The sequence below is a fragment of the Trichosurus vulpecula genome, chromosome 4, assembly GCF_011100635.1.
Source record: "Trichosurus vulpecula isolate mTriVul1 chromosome 4, mTriVul1.pri, whole genome shotgun sequence".
Lineage (NCBI taxonomy): Eukaryota > Metazoa > Chordata > Mammalia > Diprotodontia > Phalangeridae > Trichosurus > Trichosurus vulpecula.
This window is the reverse complement of record NC_050576.1, coordinates 170,422,799-170,439,895: the sequence shown is the minus strand read 5'-3', so window position 1 is coordinate 170,439,895 and position 17,097 is coordinate 170,422,799. Positions and strand designations below refer to the sequence as shown.

The 17,097-nt window shown below is 49.2% G+C and overlaps 2 protein-coding genes and 1 long non-coding RNA gene across 9 annotated transcripts in view; 1 reads left to right on the top strand and 2 right to left on the bottom strand.

The window, feature by feature from the left end:
• The window catches only part of MTMR4 (myotubularin related protein 4), a 25,541-nt gene extending 16,695 nt beyond the window's left edge, over positions 1-8,846 (bottom strand). Inside the window, exons 1-7 of one of the 6 annotated variants that reach the window (XM_036757145.1) lie at positions 8,747-8,846; positions 7,349-7,386; positions 3,331-3,420; positions 2,518-2,634; positions 2,087-2,169; positions 785-945; positions 536-632 (exon numbers count right to left, since the gene is read on the bottom strand). In XM_036757145.1, the coding sequence (XP_036613040.1) occupies positions 536-632; positions 785-945; positions 2,087-2,169; positions 2,518-2,634; positions 3,331-3,420; positions 7,349-7,351 (551 nt within the window). In that variant the 5' untranslated portion in view covers positions 7,352-7,386; positions 8,747-8,846. Of the gene's footprint in view, positions 1-535; positions 633-784; positions 946-2,086; positions 2,170-2,517; positions 2,635-3,330; positions 3,421-4,860; positions 5,122-7,348; positions 7,387-7,839; positions 8,015-8,570; positions 8,607-8,746 lie in introns of those variants that run through there. The other 5 variants (XM_036757147.1, XM_036757143.1, XM_036757146.1 and 2 more) reach the window with 5 other exon arrangements.
• LOC118848304 lies at positions 8,041-11,293 on the top strand. Its single transcript, XR_005010251.1, has 3 exons — positions 8,041-8,130; positions 8,979-9,152; positions 11,119-11,293. It is a non-coding gene; the product is annotated as an uncharacterized LOC118848304 (long non-coding RNA).
• The window catches only part of LOC118848303 (septin-4-like), an 18,679-nt gene continuing 12,502 nt past the window's right edge, over positions 10,921-17,097 (bottom strand). Inside the window, exons 6-12 of one of the 2 annotated variants that reach the window (XM_036757149.1) lie at positions 13,855-13,989; positions 13,621-13,738; positions 13,407-13,508; positions 12,518-12,614; positions 12,224-12,386; positions 11,927-12,026; positions 10,921-11,139 (exon numbers count right to left, since the gene is read on the bottom strand). In XM_036757149.1, the coding sequence (XP_036613044.1) occupies positions 11,080-11,139; positions 11,927-12,026; positions 12,224-12,386; positions 12,518-12,614; positions 13,407-13,508; positions 13,621-13,738; positions 13,855-13,989 (775 nt within the window). In that variant the 3' untranslated portion in view covers positions 10,921-11,079. Of the gene's footprint in view, positions 11,140-11,926; positions 12,387-12,517; positions 12,615-13,406; positions 13,509-13,620; positions 13,739-13,854; positions 13,990-17,097 lie in introns of both variants that reach the window. The other variant, XR_005010250.1, reaches the window with a different exon arrangement.

Below are 17,097 nucleotides of genomic sequence, written 5' to 3'. Positions count from 1 at the left end.
CTAAAGGGACGTGGAATAGTGGACAGGGCACTGGACTTGAAGTCAGGAAGACCAAGATTCAGTATCCTACCTCAGACATTTACTAGCTCTGTGACCCTGTGTGAAGACATAACAGCCTCTGAGGTCCCTTCCAGTTCTAAAGCTATGACCTATGACCAGAGAGGTCACTGGGTCTGACCTCTTTGTTTTTACAGATGAGAAAACCTAGGCATGGAGAAATTAAGTGACTTGTCCAAGGTCACACAGGTAGTAAGTGACAAGCAGGAATTCAAACTCAGACTCTGTGATTCCCCGTTGGGGGTTCTTTCCCCTTTGCCACACTGTTTTCCTCTGGAAGCAAGACCCCATTAAGTGATCACAAACTTTTCCCTTCCTCAACCACCAAATTTTCCCCATCATCACCGCATCTACAATGATTAAAGAGAGTTTCATCACCCCATCTACAGTGATTAAAGAGAGCTTCCAATAGGGTGGGTGGGGTCAGAACCTCTCCTGCTGTCTCTCCCACAATGCTTTCCTTCCCTCTTGCCCTCACTTGTAATTGGTGTTGATGTGTGAGACTCTCCAGACGTTGTGCAGGTCAAACCCCATCCTCGCCAGCTCTGCCTCCTGCCGGCATCGTACGTGCTCTCCTACAAATACACACACCAACTATCAGTATTCGCAAAGAATTACAATCTTTAAGGAAGATGGAGGGAGGGAAGGAGAAGTCAGACCAGGAGGATGGCTGACAGAAAGGGGCCCTGAGGATTAACACTAACACAAGAGGTAAACACCAGCTCACCTGGCTGGCAAAGGTGGGTGTGCTGCTCCTCTTCAGTCAAACCCAGGCACCAGGCATGGTAGGCAAAGGCAAAAAGGTCCTCGGGTTTGGCAGGTCTTGCTGTGGCTCGGCTCAGCCTTGACAACCACTCTTGGCACTGCTTGAAAGTAGAAAAGTGGCACCTGCCATACAAAGAGCCACAGGTCTGGATAAGGCAAGGGGTAGTAATCCACAGGGGAGGAGGTAGTTTGGGGGCCAGAAAAACAATAAGAAATGGCAGGTTGGAATACTGTTGATACATGAATCCAAAGGAAGCTGGATAATCTATGTTAGTCAGACTGGATACCCTAGAGGCAAGAGTCTGGCCATCAGGCCTGGACAACTCTAATACCCACTTCAGCAGTCCCTGACTTGTCCCTTCCCGTCTCCCTCTCCTCCTAGAGAATGTCCTAGTCCTCTTTCAGGGGTCCTTTTTCAATTCGATAGCGCCGGTTGGTTGTTTCATGAAATCTAAACTCCTCTAATTGTCTTTCTTCTTCCCCCATCCCTTTGCTTTTTTTCTTCTGATTTTAAATTCTCCAATTGTCTTTCAAAGCCCTCTTTGAAAATCAGGTCCCAATTTCATCCAATTTTACTTCCCTACTCTTCTTAACATAAATCTTCTCAAATAAATCTCACCATCCTTCCAAATGCACCATGGTCATCCCTGCCCCTGTATCATTGCTCATTATCACTGTCTTCTCCTCTATCAGAAGGCTGCCCACCCCCCTTCAGGGCTCAATTCAAATATGACCTCCTCGAGGAAACTTTCAATTACTTCATCCAACTCCATTATCATCAAGAAAGCCACTCCAGTAAGGTCTCCCTTCTCTGAATCCCTCAAGCACCTGTCAATACCACACAGTTTAACATAAGAAATAAGAAAATGGCTAAATGCTAGTTCTACATCCCCAATTAAAATATTAACTCCTCGAAAGCAGGAACCATTCTTCATCATTATTCTCCCTGGCACCCAGCAAGTGCTCAACCAATACCTAATGGTTGATTAATGGAGATATCAAGCAAGGTGTCTGAGGAAGAGAAGACACATAACAATTCAGAATTTACTACTGAAAAGTCCCCTACAAATAAGGAAATTAAAACAGCTCCTTGAGAAAAGGAGCTTTATTTTTGTCCTTGAAAATCTAGCATTAGGAGATAACTGAGAAACGTTTGATAAACCGAATTAGGCTCTGATTCAGTGAGAGATCTCCTGGCAGTAGAGAAGTCTGGCAAGAGCAGGAGGGACAGAGCAGGGACACCCAATGGCTACGCTCCCCTCACCTCACCACCTTGGAATCCTTGCAGGCAATGTGCAGCTGAAACATGTCCCGGCTCTCCACACTGTCAATCATCCGCAAGGGCACCTAGTGGGGAAGATAAGTAGGAAGGCCGAGTTCAGGACCCAATCCTTCAAAACTTAGTCTTCATCTCTCTCAAAACCCAAATAACAGGCTAAGAAAAGGAAGGTAGTGGGGCATGTAGCTGAGGGAATGAGACAGAAGCCCAAAGAGAAATGGACAAGAACAGCATATACATTTTCTTGTTGAAAGCAGAAAAGTAGCACCTGCCACAAGAGGAGCCACAGGTCTGGAGAAGGCAAGGGATAATCCATGAAAGTCTGGGGTCTGGGAAGGACCCCCATCCCCACCCCATACATACAAACCCGCCTTGTTCTTGTTACCTGGGGGCAAAGGACAAGAATAGGAACTCACGTTAATAACCGAGTCTTTGAACTTGATGTGTAACCGGTAGTTGGAGATAGCAATGAGGGCATCGGCTGCCCGGCCGAGGAACTCTACCCCCTCCCCCTGCAGCACTGTGAAGGGTACCTGCCAAAAGATAGGGCCAGGAGTTAGAGCTAAGCCTGTCCCTATTTACCACCCCCACCCCCACAAACACACCTCTGCTCTCTAGGGCTCCCCGTGGAGGAGCTGGGCCAACACAAGGGAAGTAAGTCCTCTCCATGGTAACTTATACCAGGCAACTGCTGCCCTGGAGAGAGTTGTCCCTCCCATCCCTGGGGCCAAAAGTTCCACAATAAGGTAAAAGACTCCCCTCCCGGCTGGCTGGGTTGGGAGGCAGATGACAATGAACAGCATCAAACACATCTCTCTGGTTCAGATTTAGTCCAAAGAGACCTGGGAAGCCATCTAGACCAACTCTTTCATTCTATAGATGAGGAGCCTGAGGTCCAGAGGGGGGAAGTGACTTCCCCAAGGTCATATAGCAGGAAGTGGCAAAGCAAGGATTGGAAGCCAGGTCCTGACTCCAAACCCAGGCTCTTTCCACTACACTCTGCCATGCTGCCTTCTTCCCAATAAGGAGGAAACCAAGTAGGTCATAAATCAAAGGCCACAGAATTTCTCCACTGGAAATAAAGTTTTAGAAACCACCTGGTCTCAACCCCTTACTCTGCAGATGAAAACAGAGGCCAGCCCATGGTCCCAGACCTGGCACAAGAACCAAGGTCTCCTGACTCTTGATCCAAAGTCCTTTTCCAGGCATCTCAGCTTCCAAACTCTCACCTGCAGATTCTCTTCTTCCTTCACTAGTTCCTTGGGGGGAAACAGATCCTTGGCTTGGATATACTCCAGGCTGGGGGGCCCCTCCTCACCCTGTGAAGGAAGCCACCACCCTGAGTTACCAGGTTCCTATCCCCAGGGGTCCTTCTGGTCCATAAGGTCACCCCACAAACAAAAAATATTTAGGTGAGGAACTCCACTCAGGAAATCAAGACTTGGCTGACAGAAGAGACCACAACAGCTCAAGGTTAATGAGCAAAATCTAGGGGAAGAGTTAGAATGAAAGGTTGATGAGGAACCAAGAATCTAGACTCCTAAGCAAGGGGCTTTCAAATAGAACAGAAATTTCCAAATAGTGGGGAGAGAAGTATATTATAAGATATAATAAGAGAATAAGAAATGAGGACAAGGGGATATTCCAAAGAAGTGAACTCAGAGCTGACAACTCATTATGAGGAAAGAAACATAAAGAACAAGAGCTTGGAACCAGAAAAAGGATGATGAAGGAAGGAAACCAAGAGGGAGGAGGGCAGGGAACCTAGTCCTATGCTTCCAGAGGGCCTTGGTAGATGCTTTCTGATTCTATTGCATCAAAGGTATGTTGGGGGGGGTGGTGTCAGGAAGCTGGCTGGCCTGTTTTTTTTTTGTTGTTGGGGCTCGGATTGCAGACAGGTGCCCATCCCCTGAATCCTGTTCTGAAGGGGAATTCTTGGGGAATATTCCAATACGAGCAGAAGATATTCTCCTCCAATAGAATAAGAGAAGAGGATATCTCTAATTAGGAGGGGCTAGGAGACCCAAGGACAGCGAAGGGAAGATCTTAGAAACATTTATCAGGTATGTAGTATTTTGGAAGAAGATTGGGGAAATGAGGAAGCAGAATAATCAGGAGAGGGGGAGGGAATTGTTGAATGATACAGAGCCAGAAAGAAAGAGATAGAAGGCTTAGGCAAAGGAAAGGAAAGGAGAGAAGCAAAAGAGTGAGGCATCTAGATGTCTAGGGGACGGTCAAGGAGAAGACTTGCCACGTCAGGACAGACAGAGTTCTTGAGAGATGGAGGGGAAGACACTGAAAAGTGAGGGATGATTCACCTTAGTCATGGCTACGAGGATATACAAAACAGGCAGGTGGCCAAACAGCATCAAAACGAGCAAAGCTATATTACCTAGAACTAGGGGGAAAGTAGGGAATGAGAAGGGCGAGAACCGGTAACCCCCCCTTCAGGGCGGGGCCTACAGCTCCGCAGTCAAGGGCAGTGGCTGCAAGAGGAGCCAATAAATCCCCATCCTTAGCTGCGGCAGTCTCTGACACCAAGAGAACAAGGTGGGCTCCAGGAAAGAAAGAGTTAATCCTAGCCTAACCTCCCAACCCACCCCCCCCCTTGCAAAGGTCATTAGGTTAGGCCAAGGGGCTAGAAGAGGAGAGTCTCAGGAACCAGCACACTATAGAGTCTCTATGGCTAACAAGTGAGATAGGAAGGGGATCCAGCACAGAAGAGAAACCCCAGTATCCCAGGCCTAGCCAGCACTTACAAAGCAGCTGAGCATTGAGCAGGAGACTCGGGCAGTCAGGCTCATGGTCGCAGGCAGCTGGGGCCAGCGTGCATCTCCCCGAAGCCTTAGCCGCTGCCCTTCCACCAGCCTGGGGCACCCACAGCATCCCGGCTATAGGGCCCGAAAGAGACTGCAACGGCAGCAGCACCAGCACCGAGGGCAGCAGCAGCAAGAGCCAGGGAGCGCCAAGCTAGGGGCCTCCTGTTCCTTCCCTCCCCTTCCTCCCCTCCTTTCCACAATGGACTGGGCCCCAGCTCCGCCCTCCAAGCTAAGTAAGGAAGGGAGGAAGGAAGAAGGCGGAGCCGCGGTGCCGCTCTGCAGCTGGCCACATAGGGCTGCCTGCTGGCTCCCCCTCCCCCCAAAGCAGGCTCAGGCTCCACCCCTCCCAACAACAGGGTCCCGGACCAATGCGGTCTATGGTTAGGGGCATCTCCTAGTCTGATGGAGTCCAGGGGTAAGAGGGCAGCATTGCAACTGTCATGGGAAAGGGAAAAAGCCAACAATCCCTTCAGTTCAGAGAAATTCCCACTCAAGTACCTGTCCCACTCTCTCCCTGCTCCCTGTCAACTCATGCCCCCTTTCCCCCCAATATCCTCCCAAACTCTATTCTTCCCTCCTTAAGAGTTATATCCCCCAAGACCCAAGACCCCCATCTGCCCATCTCCATTTTTTTCTCCAAAGTGTTCTCTATGCCCAGAGAGGCCATTCCTCAGTTTATTCCTAACACCCTAGTATTCTCCCTAGCCTTTACTCCTTTTCCTTCAATGATCTCCCCATCCCCCATCAGCCTGCTTCCTTGTCCTCTAATCCCTGCCTTTCTCCTCTCTCAAGTCACCTACACACTCTCCCCCAGAACAAAAGAAATGCCAGTCATTCCCACCCCCACAAGCCCTTTAGAAAGGTAGGCCAGTTTGGTTTAAGGCAGCCACCCCAAACCTCTGAAAATTTGGTCCCTGTCGATTTCTGATGCTAAGACCTCTGTCTGCCCTGGTGATAACTGCACCTCATCTCATGACTTTTCTCTGTCCTTTGACTCCTGGAGGAAAGTTATTCTTGGGATGAAGAATTCCCAAAAGGAGAAGGAAAAAAGGAGCTTCCCATAAATGACAAAGAATAATAACTTAAGGTTTTCAAAGTGATTTAGATATATTATCTCACCTGATCCCTTTCTTCAACTCTGGAAAGAAGGTATTACCCCTACTTTGCAGGCTCAGAGAGGCCATGCCTTGCTCAGAGTCACATAGCTAATAAGTGTCAGAAGCAGACTTCAAGCTCTCTCCTGAATCCAAATCTAGCTCTTTCTACTATAAGAGGCTGCCTCTAAACAAATGGACTGAGTCTTCAGATCTGACAAGGGAGGTTAGTGGGAAAGAGGGGAGTAGCAGAGGTATGTAGCTCAAAGTCTCTCCATGGAAAAGAGACTTTAGTCATTTCTATCAAAGCCTCCAAAAGCAACACCTGAGCACTTGGTGCTAAAGGAAGAACTGAAAGTATTCTCTTCTCTAATACAAGAGAAATCTTACCCCGAAAAGGGAAGGAACAACCAGAAGTAAAGGAACAGTTTGGTTCAGAAAGTACCTAAATCACCCTCTTGCCCCTCCTCCACCCCTTTCATCCTGCTATCTCACCTCTCAGGGACCAGGTATCCATGTAAAACTACTGGCTAACGACTTAGGGAAACAGGGCCAGTAATAAAGAAAGGAAACAAGGAATGGAAAACATATAAGACTATTAAGGGAAAATGAGGACTGAGATAAACTGTTCCAGGAGGATTCTAGTAGAGCCCTGAATTCAGAATTATCGGACACCCCATCAGTTCTACCCTGGGTGGCAAATGAAGGATCACAGATGTTTTGAGGTTAAATCATCATCACAATGAATTTGTGGAACCTCTCCACTTCCTTCCCAGATAGCATCAGATGCTACCAACATCTCACAAAGTAAGAGTCACAAAGAACACCAAACTAATGACAAAGCAGCACCCAGACTAAATGGAGCAGGGAGGGGCCCAACCTCAGGAAATTCCACCAGGGATCCAGGGCAAATTAAAGAAAGTTGCACAGCCAAGAGAAAAGCTGGTGGTTATTAAGCAGTGCTTGGAGGGCTAGGTAAGATGTGGGTTTCTGGAAATAATCTACCCAATCCCAGTAGGGCTGGTGCTTCTAGGGATGGAGTCCCAGGTTCATCTCTGAGACTAAAGGTCAGGCAAAGAACCGAAGGGAAATAATTAGAAAGAAGTGGGGGGCGGGGGGAGGCAGGAGTATAGAAGGTAGCTTGGAGTTAGAGTGGCAGGAAAGAAGTAGGGAGGCTGTATAGAGCTCAGAGCTCAGGCTTTCTTTGGGTCCCAAGTAGAGAAAGAAGGGGTTCTGAGCACAAACTTGGCTAGGGGAAAGGAATGATCCCATGATAAAGGAAAGGGACTTGAGGAAGCCAAGTTAGAAAGAACCATGGGGCTGTGAATACTTACCATCCTACCGTGTGAGAGTCCTGGCTGCCTGCTTCTCACTGTGAGGAGAGTTAAAGGGGGGGGGGGGGGTAGAAAGGTCAGGATCAGTGAACAGAGCTACTTTTCTCCTCATCATGCAGTCAATGGATCACATGGCCCAGCCCTTCCCCAAAACCATCTCCCCCACCCTGGAATCCAGCTTCCCCATGAGTCATTAACACACTGGCTAAGGTAATGGAGTTCTAGAAGATACAAGCTGAAAGGCCAAGTTCCTCTATCCCTTGGTGACTATAATGCAGGGCATGGAACAGGCTTCACAAGCCTAGAGTAGAGATGCAACTTATCCGTGGTTACCCAGCAAATCAGCGACTCAAAGCCCAGCTGTTCTACCTCTCAGCCTCCAGAGGATAAACCCAGGATTTCAATCCCTATTGCTTGATAAAGGCAGTCATCCCAGAACCTCAGGGGCTGACAGCCCCCAAGGGAAGTGAGAATTCCCAACCCTGACTCACTCCTGGAACTCCTTGCTCCAACCTCTTTCTCCTGTAGCCCCAGTGAAGTATAAACCCAAAAGGACTGGCAGCCTGGAGTCTGTGGGGCTGACCTGTTTACTGTGAGCAAAGTCCAAGACAGACGACAGGAGGGAGATGGGAGCCTGGGACCAGAGGGCAGTCAGACTAAGAAGGGGCTAACCAGGAATAACTGGCCTGGGTCAGAAACAGAAGGTGCTGGGAGGAGGTCACCCACTCAATCTCGGCAGCATGTAGCACCAGTCATAGGAGAGAATGAAGCCCCAAGAGCAGGTGAACTACCTTCGGGTGGATTTGGCCGACAGCTTTCAGAATTAAGGCTCCCTTCCCAACCCCACTATGAGGCACCAGAACGGCAGAAGGCAGCATTCGTCTCCCACCTGCCACCTAAATTCAGGGGGCCCTTGTTGCACGAAGCCCTCCCCCCATCCCCCAGGAAGGCTTCTGAGAGAAGGGCCTCGAAGAGGGAGGCGCTCCCATCTCCCAAGGCCTGATCCCTCTCAGCCACCCCGACCCTCCCTGGGTGCCCAGGGCCTCCCAAGGACCCAAAGCCGTCTCTGGGGAGGGGCAAGGCTGCGGCCCCTGAGGAAGAGAGAGAGCGCGGGCAGCCCGGCGGGCGAGGGGCCGGGACCAGGCCATGCAGCCGGGGACTCCCCCGCCCTCTTCGCCCTGGGAACCCGGCCAGTCCAGGGCTTCCCCAGTGGGACGGGTACCGGGTGGGACGGAAGCCCAGGCGCCCAGGTGTCCAGGTCCGGGGGCGGGGCCTAAAGCCTCAGGGGGCGGAGCCTATAGTGACAGGGGGCGGGGCCCTAAGGCAGATGGTGGGGGCGGGGCGGAGACCTAGCGGTTCCCAGGCCGAACAGGGTATGCGCGGGACGCGGTGACTCACCCGGGCCGGGGCCGCGTCTGCCCGACCCTCCGAGGCCGCGTTCCCACCACTTCCGTCTCCCGTAGCTGCTGAGGCCGCGCAAACGGGACCCTGCCACGGGGGCCCTACTCCCCAGCCAATCATATCCCCGCCTGTGCCTGCCCTGGCCAATAGCCACGCTAAGTCCCTCCCCGCCCACACCGCGCAGCCGTCGCCCTCACTCTGTACACTGCTCATTGGCTATGATGGGCAGACGCCTTCCCAGGTCTTCAGCCTATCTGGTGGTGACAGAAAAGATGGTATTCAGAGAGAGGAGGCGCGGCGCCCAAGGAAGAGAAAGAACCAATGGGAAATCACAGCGCGTCCCTGCGACAACCAATGAGCAGGCAGCAATGGAAGGACGGGCATTCCGGAAACCGGAAATGAGGTTAGTCCGTCGCCTACCGGCCGCGCCATGAAAGGCGGGGCTTAAGAGCTACCTCCAGAAGCTCCCGGCCTGCTTAGTAGTTCTTCGCGTGTCTTTTCTACGCTTTTGTGTGTCACCTTTTCCACCCCACCTCCCGTCGCCGTGGCGACTGAGATTAGTGGAGTGTGGCACGGAAGGGTAGGAGCCCAGCAGTTCAACCTGGGAGACGGAGGCCCCAGGCCCAAGTCCCAGAGAAGAGCGTGGCCTATTTCCCTCCCTGGGGACCTAAGCCTTCTCTCTTACCCTGCCTAGTGTGCGGGTGTTCTCGGAGCCCTACCGCCCCTGACTTCTGCCGCGGCCCCACCCAGGCCTCTCCTGACACCCCCTCTCCCGCCTCCGACTGTCGCTCTTTTCTTCCCCGTCCCGCTCTTCTGCATTCTTTTCGGCCCCTCAATCTTCCCCTTCTAACACTCCCCTTTCCTCCCCCACCCTCCTTCCCCTTCTTTCTCTTTCCCCCTTATCTCCCCTTTGCCCGTTCCCCCTCTTTCTCTCTTTTTCCCCCCTCTTATCTCACCTCTTCAAGGTCCTCTCCTCCCGATTCCCCCAGCTAGGTGGCGCAGTGGCTAGAGCCTTGGGCCTGGAGTCAGGAAGGCCTGAGTTCAAATGTGGCCTCATAGACTTACTAGCTATGTGAGCCTGGGCTAGTCAGCCTCTGCCTGCCTGATTTTACTCAACTGTACAATGGGGATAACAGCTCCTGTCCTGAAGGACTGTTTGAGGATCAAATGAGATACTTGTTTGAAAAACAACACGTAGCACGGTGCCTGGCACTAAGTAGGCCCTATGTCAATGCTCATTCCCTTCCGATCCGGGCGCTCCCTCCTCTCCACTTGCTTTTTCATCTTTTAGCCCTGACACTGCAGAGCTGAGCTAGGCTGACCCTGATAACCTGGCCCTGAGCAGATGCCCCCAATGTAAGAAATGGGAGAGCCTGGTAGCAGCCCCCAAACTACTCTTAGACCCAGGAAAGGAGTCTGGACTTGCAAGCTTTGTCTCAACCTCACCTGGGCCATCCACTTGCTCAGGATTTTTTTTTGAGCGGGGGGGGGGGGGGGGGGGGGGGGGGGCGGCGGGGCTCCACGGAGAAGGAAGAATAGACAATTGTGAGCCAGGTGCCCCAGGTGTGTCCCTCTGCAGTGGAGCCTGGCACCGAGCCTTCTCCATAATACATAGATCTCAATCCAGCACAAAATACTGCCAAGGAAACTGGACTTTCCAACCTAAGTATGTATTATTATAAAAAGTAATGTGCATTCCCTCCATGCCTCACTGTAGTGTGGGGATGACCTTGATTTCTTGAAGGTTAGCGCCCTCTGGCAGGTTTTTGGGTATGACCTGGTGATCAGCACAGAGAAGTTCATCTCTTTTCCGAACTTGGTCACTAGGTGATCTGTTTTTTTCAGCCCCAGCTACTTGGAAAAAGCACCCAAGCCAGAAAGTGGTTGCTCACGAATGTGTAAGGGATAGTGGCCCCCCCCCCCACCCCAATCATAAAACTTTGAAGTAATGTTATTATTTTAAAAAAAAATCACTTGTACATTCCTGTTTCCCTCAAGTGACATACCCTTGACTTCCTACCTCCGGTCCTAGTCCTACTCCCATCCTTCTACCCATTGGGAAAAAAAGAGAGAGTATGTCAACCAAATTCCCAGACAACCTTCAGGCTGCAGCCTGAAAAAGCCAGGGATGTCAGTTAGGAAGTGCAGAGTACAGTTGTCAGAGCCAAGGTCAGATTCCGATTCATTAACACTTTATTTCTTTTGAGTCTCTAGGGAGGCAGCAGGGACATAAGGCGAAGTGGCAGTAGCTTGAGGGGCCAGAGCAGATCAAGAGCTGGGAAGGACCAGGAGAAAGAGGAGGAGACATACATCCAAGGCAAGGGAACTAACTAGTTCTTCTCCTTCTTCTGTCTCTGAACTTTATACAGCATCTCCTGCATCCTTCGCAACTGAAATAGACAAGCACATTGACCTGAACCCCTGTACTAGATATCAGGAGCTCCTCAAAGTTCTGCTTCCCCAGACCAATTCCTTCACGGCAAGTTTAGAAGCAATCTTGTCCAACACTTCTCAGAGGTCAGTCCCCAAAACCTTTTCAAGGGGTCTGTGAGGTTTCAAACCTATTTTGATAATATTGTTTTAATTATCAAATATGGTATGTGCTAATAGATATAATCCACAAAAACATATGCTATTTGGAGGAGGGGGGCCCCAGTCATTTTAGGAATCCTAAGACCAAAAATATTTATCTGGTCCAACCTCTTCACAGAAATCTAATTAACAAGTTCTCTCATTTTCATGGCAACCCCTCCCCACCCCACCCGCCAATGCAAAAAGGATGCTGGCCAGAATGTTATTTGGGAAAGTCAGTACTAGGGAGTAGAAGGGATAGAACTTGGGGTTCAAGGAAGGGATCTGATAATTTCCTGTTTTAACTATCTTTGCCAGACTCAGCTATTCTTGTGCTCTTGAAGGACTGCAAGTACTGTTGGGCCTTCTAAATGTGAGCAGTCTGGGGTAGGCCCTGGTTGCAGAGGCCTAATTATGGTTCTCACATATGAGGTAAAAGCCCTAGCAAAAAATTTATCAGATATGGTACAGATCCCAAACCTATCCACTATGCCCATGAAATTTAGCACTGGTTTGGGAGAGAATAGTGTTAAAGTCCCCTGACCAGGCAGAGGACTTGGGCTGCCTTGGACTCAACCCAACCCCATCATCTCATCCCTCTCTCACCTCCTCATCTTTCTCCCGGAGCAGCTTCTCAGTCTCTACGTCAATCCCAGACAGGAATGCTGGGATGGTGCAGTCAGTAACACTCTCCCGAGTCAGCTTGCTGAGAGGTCAGGGGAAATGGGTGCCAATGAGGGCAAGGAGACCCCAGGCCCCTGCCTGGATTCGGCCCTAAGGCCTGAAGGAGCAGGAGTGGAGGGCCTGCTCCCATCCACACCTGCCAGCAGCTCTGCTTGGGCTCCTGGGGTTGTCTCTTCCCGTCCCATCTGCCCTCCCCCCAGGCCCCCTTCCTGGCCATACTTGCGATTTCTTTCCTTCACCACCATTCGAGTCATGCTCTGGATGCATTGTGCTCGATAGTTCTCATAATGTATTTCCCTTGTCACATCCTTAAGATCCTGCATATGGGTGCGTACCAGCATGGTCCTCAGCTTCACAAAGTCGCAATGCCCAGGATTTTCCACTGCATAGCAAGGCTGGGAATGAGCCTAGGTTGAGGCTGGGGGCAGTGGGGCGGTAAGGGGGGACAGGGAGGCAACTGAGGGCCAGAAAGTATCCTCCCTTCCCTGGTACCACAAAATTCAAGAGTTTTACCTTCTACGATACCCCAGGGATAGAGCCGTCCCCGAACACGCCGCCCTTTGGCCTCCACCACGGTGTTGCTGCCAATGACAGCAAAAGGGATACTGTCCTGGAAGAAGGCAGGGTTCCTATCAGTGCCTACCAAACCTGCTCACCTCTGAGGCCTCACCTGCCCTTCTGACCAGAGCACTTTAATCCCCAAGTGCGCTAGTACACCCAGCCTCTAAGATGATCTTGAGTCCTTCCCAGAGATGTGTCAGAGCCAGTTGTTATTGGCTGGTGAGAGCCAATTGTTAAATTTTCAATGTGAGCATTTTCAGGTTAGTCGTTTTCAGTTACGTCCGACGCTTTGTGACCCCATTTGGGGTTTTCTTGGCAAAGATACTGGAGTGGTTTGCCATTCCCTTCTCCAGCTCATTTTACAGATGAGGAAACTGAGGCAAACAGTGACTTGCCCAGTATCATGGAGCTAGTAAGTGTCTGAAGCCAGATTTGAACTCGGGAAGATGAGTCTTCCTGACTCTGGGCCTGGCGCTGTATCTACTGCACCACCCAGCTGCCCATTTACCCCTCAGAAATTGGCAACAGTTGCAAATCAGGGCTTGATTTATTGTCTTGGTGATTTTCTAAACTTGAGAAGGTAATGGAGAAACTGTTAATAATGCAGATTAAATTTAAAAGTGTGTCCGTGTACATTTTACACCCCCCCACCAAAGCTAATTGTTTAACATTTACCAGCAGGTCACTAGTCCTTCCCCACCCCGACTGTTTACCCTGCCACAAACCTGCTCTTCAGCCCAAGAGAAGTGGGATGGGCTAACCAGAGTGAAGGAAGAAAGGGAACTTCTGAGTAGGGAGGGATGGGTCTAGACTAACTACACTCATCTCAAGGGTCTCCCACCTTCAAGGCCTGGTCCTGTAACTTGAATTCCTCATCTTCATCGGAGTCACAAGCTGGGAATTGGTAGATCTGGATTCCAAAGTGCTCAATTTCCTCTCGAATCTGAGCAAGAACACAATTTGGGGGGAATAGGGAGGTGGAATGGTATGATTCCCAGAATCTGTACCTCCCTCCTTATTCATCCCATTCACCAGTGCCCCACCACTTGCCTCACCTTTCGTTTCTTGTGCTCCACTTCATTGGGTGTCAGCGTGTCAGCCTTGGCCAAGATGGGCACAATGTTGACTCGGTGATGCAGGGCCCTCATGAACTCTACATCTAAGGGTCGGAGCCTGGGAAGTGGGGAGGAGACAGGTGGCTCCTGGACTAATAGCTGTGCTATAGCTCTCTCCACTCCAGCATCCCAGCCCTGGGAGACTCAGATGGTACCCAGACAAAGGAAACATACCCATGGCCAAAGGGAGAGATGAAGTAGAGGCAGCAGTGCACCCTGTTATCCTGAATGTTCTTACGGTTGAGGCCGCTCTCATCCCGGAAATACTGTTCAAACTGCTGGTCAATGTAATCTGCCACTGGCTTCCAGCTGGGACAGGGTTGCACAGACAAAACCATAGAGACCTCATGAACACTCATTGCTTCATGCTTTCAACAAACATGTATTAAATGCCTACTATGTACAGAGCATTGTGTTCCTACTATATGTGTACCTGAGGTTGATGGGGTATACTGAGTGGTAGCCCAGGCTCCTACCCTATGACTTCAAGCAACAAGTACCATTTTTGTTCCCTTGTATTCTGCTTGCAACTTATTTTATTGGTTCTCATTAAGAAGCAATGGTGGTGGACAAAGAGGACCAGCCTTGGAGTCAAGGAGTCTCAAATTAGCCTAGATAAATCTAAGGCTATAGATTAGTAGCTAATTTGTATTGGTAGAGGGAGTTTCCACACTGGAAACAACATACATTAATGAGATGACAGATATGGAAAAAATAATTTCATGATCTTGGATAAAAAAACTCAATCCAGGGCTGGGCATGTAGTAGGTATTTGGTATACATGGTTCTCGTTTGAAGAGGGCAGGCAAGGAAAAGGAAGAGGAGGAGGAAACCAGACTCATAGAAAAACACCGATGAAGAGCCCCCAAGCCCAAGTGAGCCCTGAGGTGTGTTCAGTTATAAACATTGGTAGCATGTTCATCCCTCCCTTCATACCTTTGCCCTCACTATTCTGTCTACCCTATGTCCTCCTTTTTCTCTATCCAGAACAACAGCTGACACTTGAATGACACTTTAAGATTTGGTTTACAGAACATTTGACATATGTGATCTCCCAGGATCCACACCACCCTATAAAATAGGTAATCCAGTATTAATGTCTCCATTTTACAGAGGAGGGAACAGACAAAAAGAGGTTAGGTGACTTGTCCAGGGTCAGAGTGCTGAAGGTGGCCTTTGGGCACAGGTCTGCCCATAGTCTGGATATGACTCATCATCACACTGTACTACCTCTGACCACCCTCCAAAGCCCAGTTCAAGTGGTACCTCCTCCTAATTCTAATCTAGTCTGAAGTGATTCCCCACCCTCCTCCACCCTTTAAATTCTCCTAGCACTCTAGACATAACCTACAATTTGGCACTTAATTATATGCAATTTTGTGCTGTTTTCTAGTGGTCTCATTCATTGGTGTGTTGTGGTCAAAGAATCTAGAGCTGGAAGGGACCTTAAATATTATCCAGTCCAACCCCATCATTTTACAAATGAAAAACTTGAAGACCAGAGAGATCAGGTGCCAGAATCACAGGATTTCAGAGTTGGAAGGGACCTTAATAGACATCCAATCCAACTCATGCTCAAAATGAATCCCATCATCACACACTAGATAAGAGGTCATTCCAGCTGCTGCAGCCTGTTTGAAAGCCTCCAATGAGGCCCCCTCTACTTGCTAAAGCAAACCATGTCACTTTGGGACAGCTCTATTTTTTAGGAAGTTTTTCCTGACATCGAGACTGCATTTTCCTCTCTGCTACTTCTACCCATTGTTCCTGGTTCTGACCTCTGGGAGAAAAGAGACCAAGTCTAATCCCTCTTCCACATGCAGCCACTCATCAGCTAGGATGTCCCTCAGTGTTCTATGCTCTAAACATTCCCAGTGCTTTTTATATATGGCATGCACTCAAAGCCTTTCACCATCCTTGTTTCCTTCTTCTGGATGCTCTCCAGCTTATCAACGTGATCCTCACATTCCACGTGTGGTCTGGTCTTCCCTAGGTCACACTAGCAGCAAGTGGCAGAGCAAGGATTCACTTCTGAGTCATCTGGCTCTCATTCTCCCAAGCCCACTCACTTTCCTTTGTCTCCCCAAATAGGCTGTCACTCTTCGTATCCCTGCACCACTCGTGTACTAGCCTGGTCCTAGCACAATGCAACGGAGTGTCATATGTTCTCAGGAAATGCATTTTGATTGATTGAGAGAAGAAAAGTGAGAGGACACGGGGATGCTGCTGGATAGGGGGAGAAGGGGGATGGCTTTGGGACATATAGGCAGAAGTGGCACAGTAATCTGTGCAGAACCAGAGCTTTGGAGAAAGCTCCAAAGCCTGGCGTGTGACAAAGTCATCGAACTCAGAAGGGCTATTATGTGGCTTAAATAATATATGTGATGCACTCTGTAAACTTTGAAGCACTATATGGATGTTAGCTATTATTGACAGTTCCCTGCACACTTGTTGGAAGACACTGCCCTAGAGCAGGAGGAGATAAGTATGGCCACATGGTTTAGCGAAAAGAATACCAGATTTAGAACCTGCAAAGACTTGAATCAGTATCCAGTGTCTGACACTAGCAGTGTGACCACAGGCAAGTCACTTAACTCCTCCTTGCCTCAGGTTTCTCATCTGTAAAATTAGGATAATAAGCCTATAGAACCTACTTCATATGGTTGTTGAAAGGATCAAATAGCATGGTATATGTAAAACACTTGGCAATCCCTAAAACACTACATAAAAGCCATTTGATAATATATCATAATACATACCCAACACTGGACTCTGGGGGAAATGAAATCCCTGACAGAGCTTCCAGAGTAGGTGGGAAGACAAACTGCACAGATGTGAAACTAATAATTAGCAATAATCAACCAATCCACAAATATTCCTGACACATACTACATAACCCAGGGCAAATCACTTAACCTCTTTAGTGCTCTCAAGGTGCAGGTTACAATATAAGTGCTAGCTTATATTTGTAGAGGGAGTTTTCTTATCAGCAAGTTCCCTATACCAGTGAAATCACATGTTCCCTCTCTATTCATCCCATTCCTATGCCTACATGCCAGGCATTGTCTAGGCACTAGGGCTACAAATACAAAAAAAAAATGGAACAATTCCTTTTCTCAATTTGCTTAAAGACAGGACAGGTTGGGCAGTAGGAGCTCAGCATAGCAAAGATTATTTGGGGTGGGGGTGGGAGGGACAGTATGTGTGTAAAATTTAGCATCCATGAGTGTGTGAATATATATATATATATACACATACACACACACATATAGTATGTACATATACATAAATACATATCCACACATTCTCCAAGCTCCATAAATGTGATTATTACACAAGTCATTGAAGTACCTGGAAAGACCAAGGATAGGTAAGGTGCGTACACCGCAAAGTCCTCACTCAAAAATCTTCAGTAGC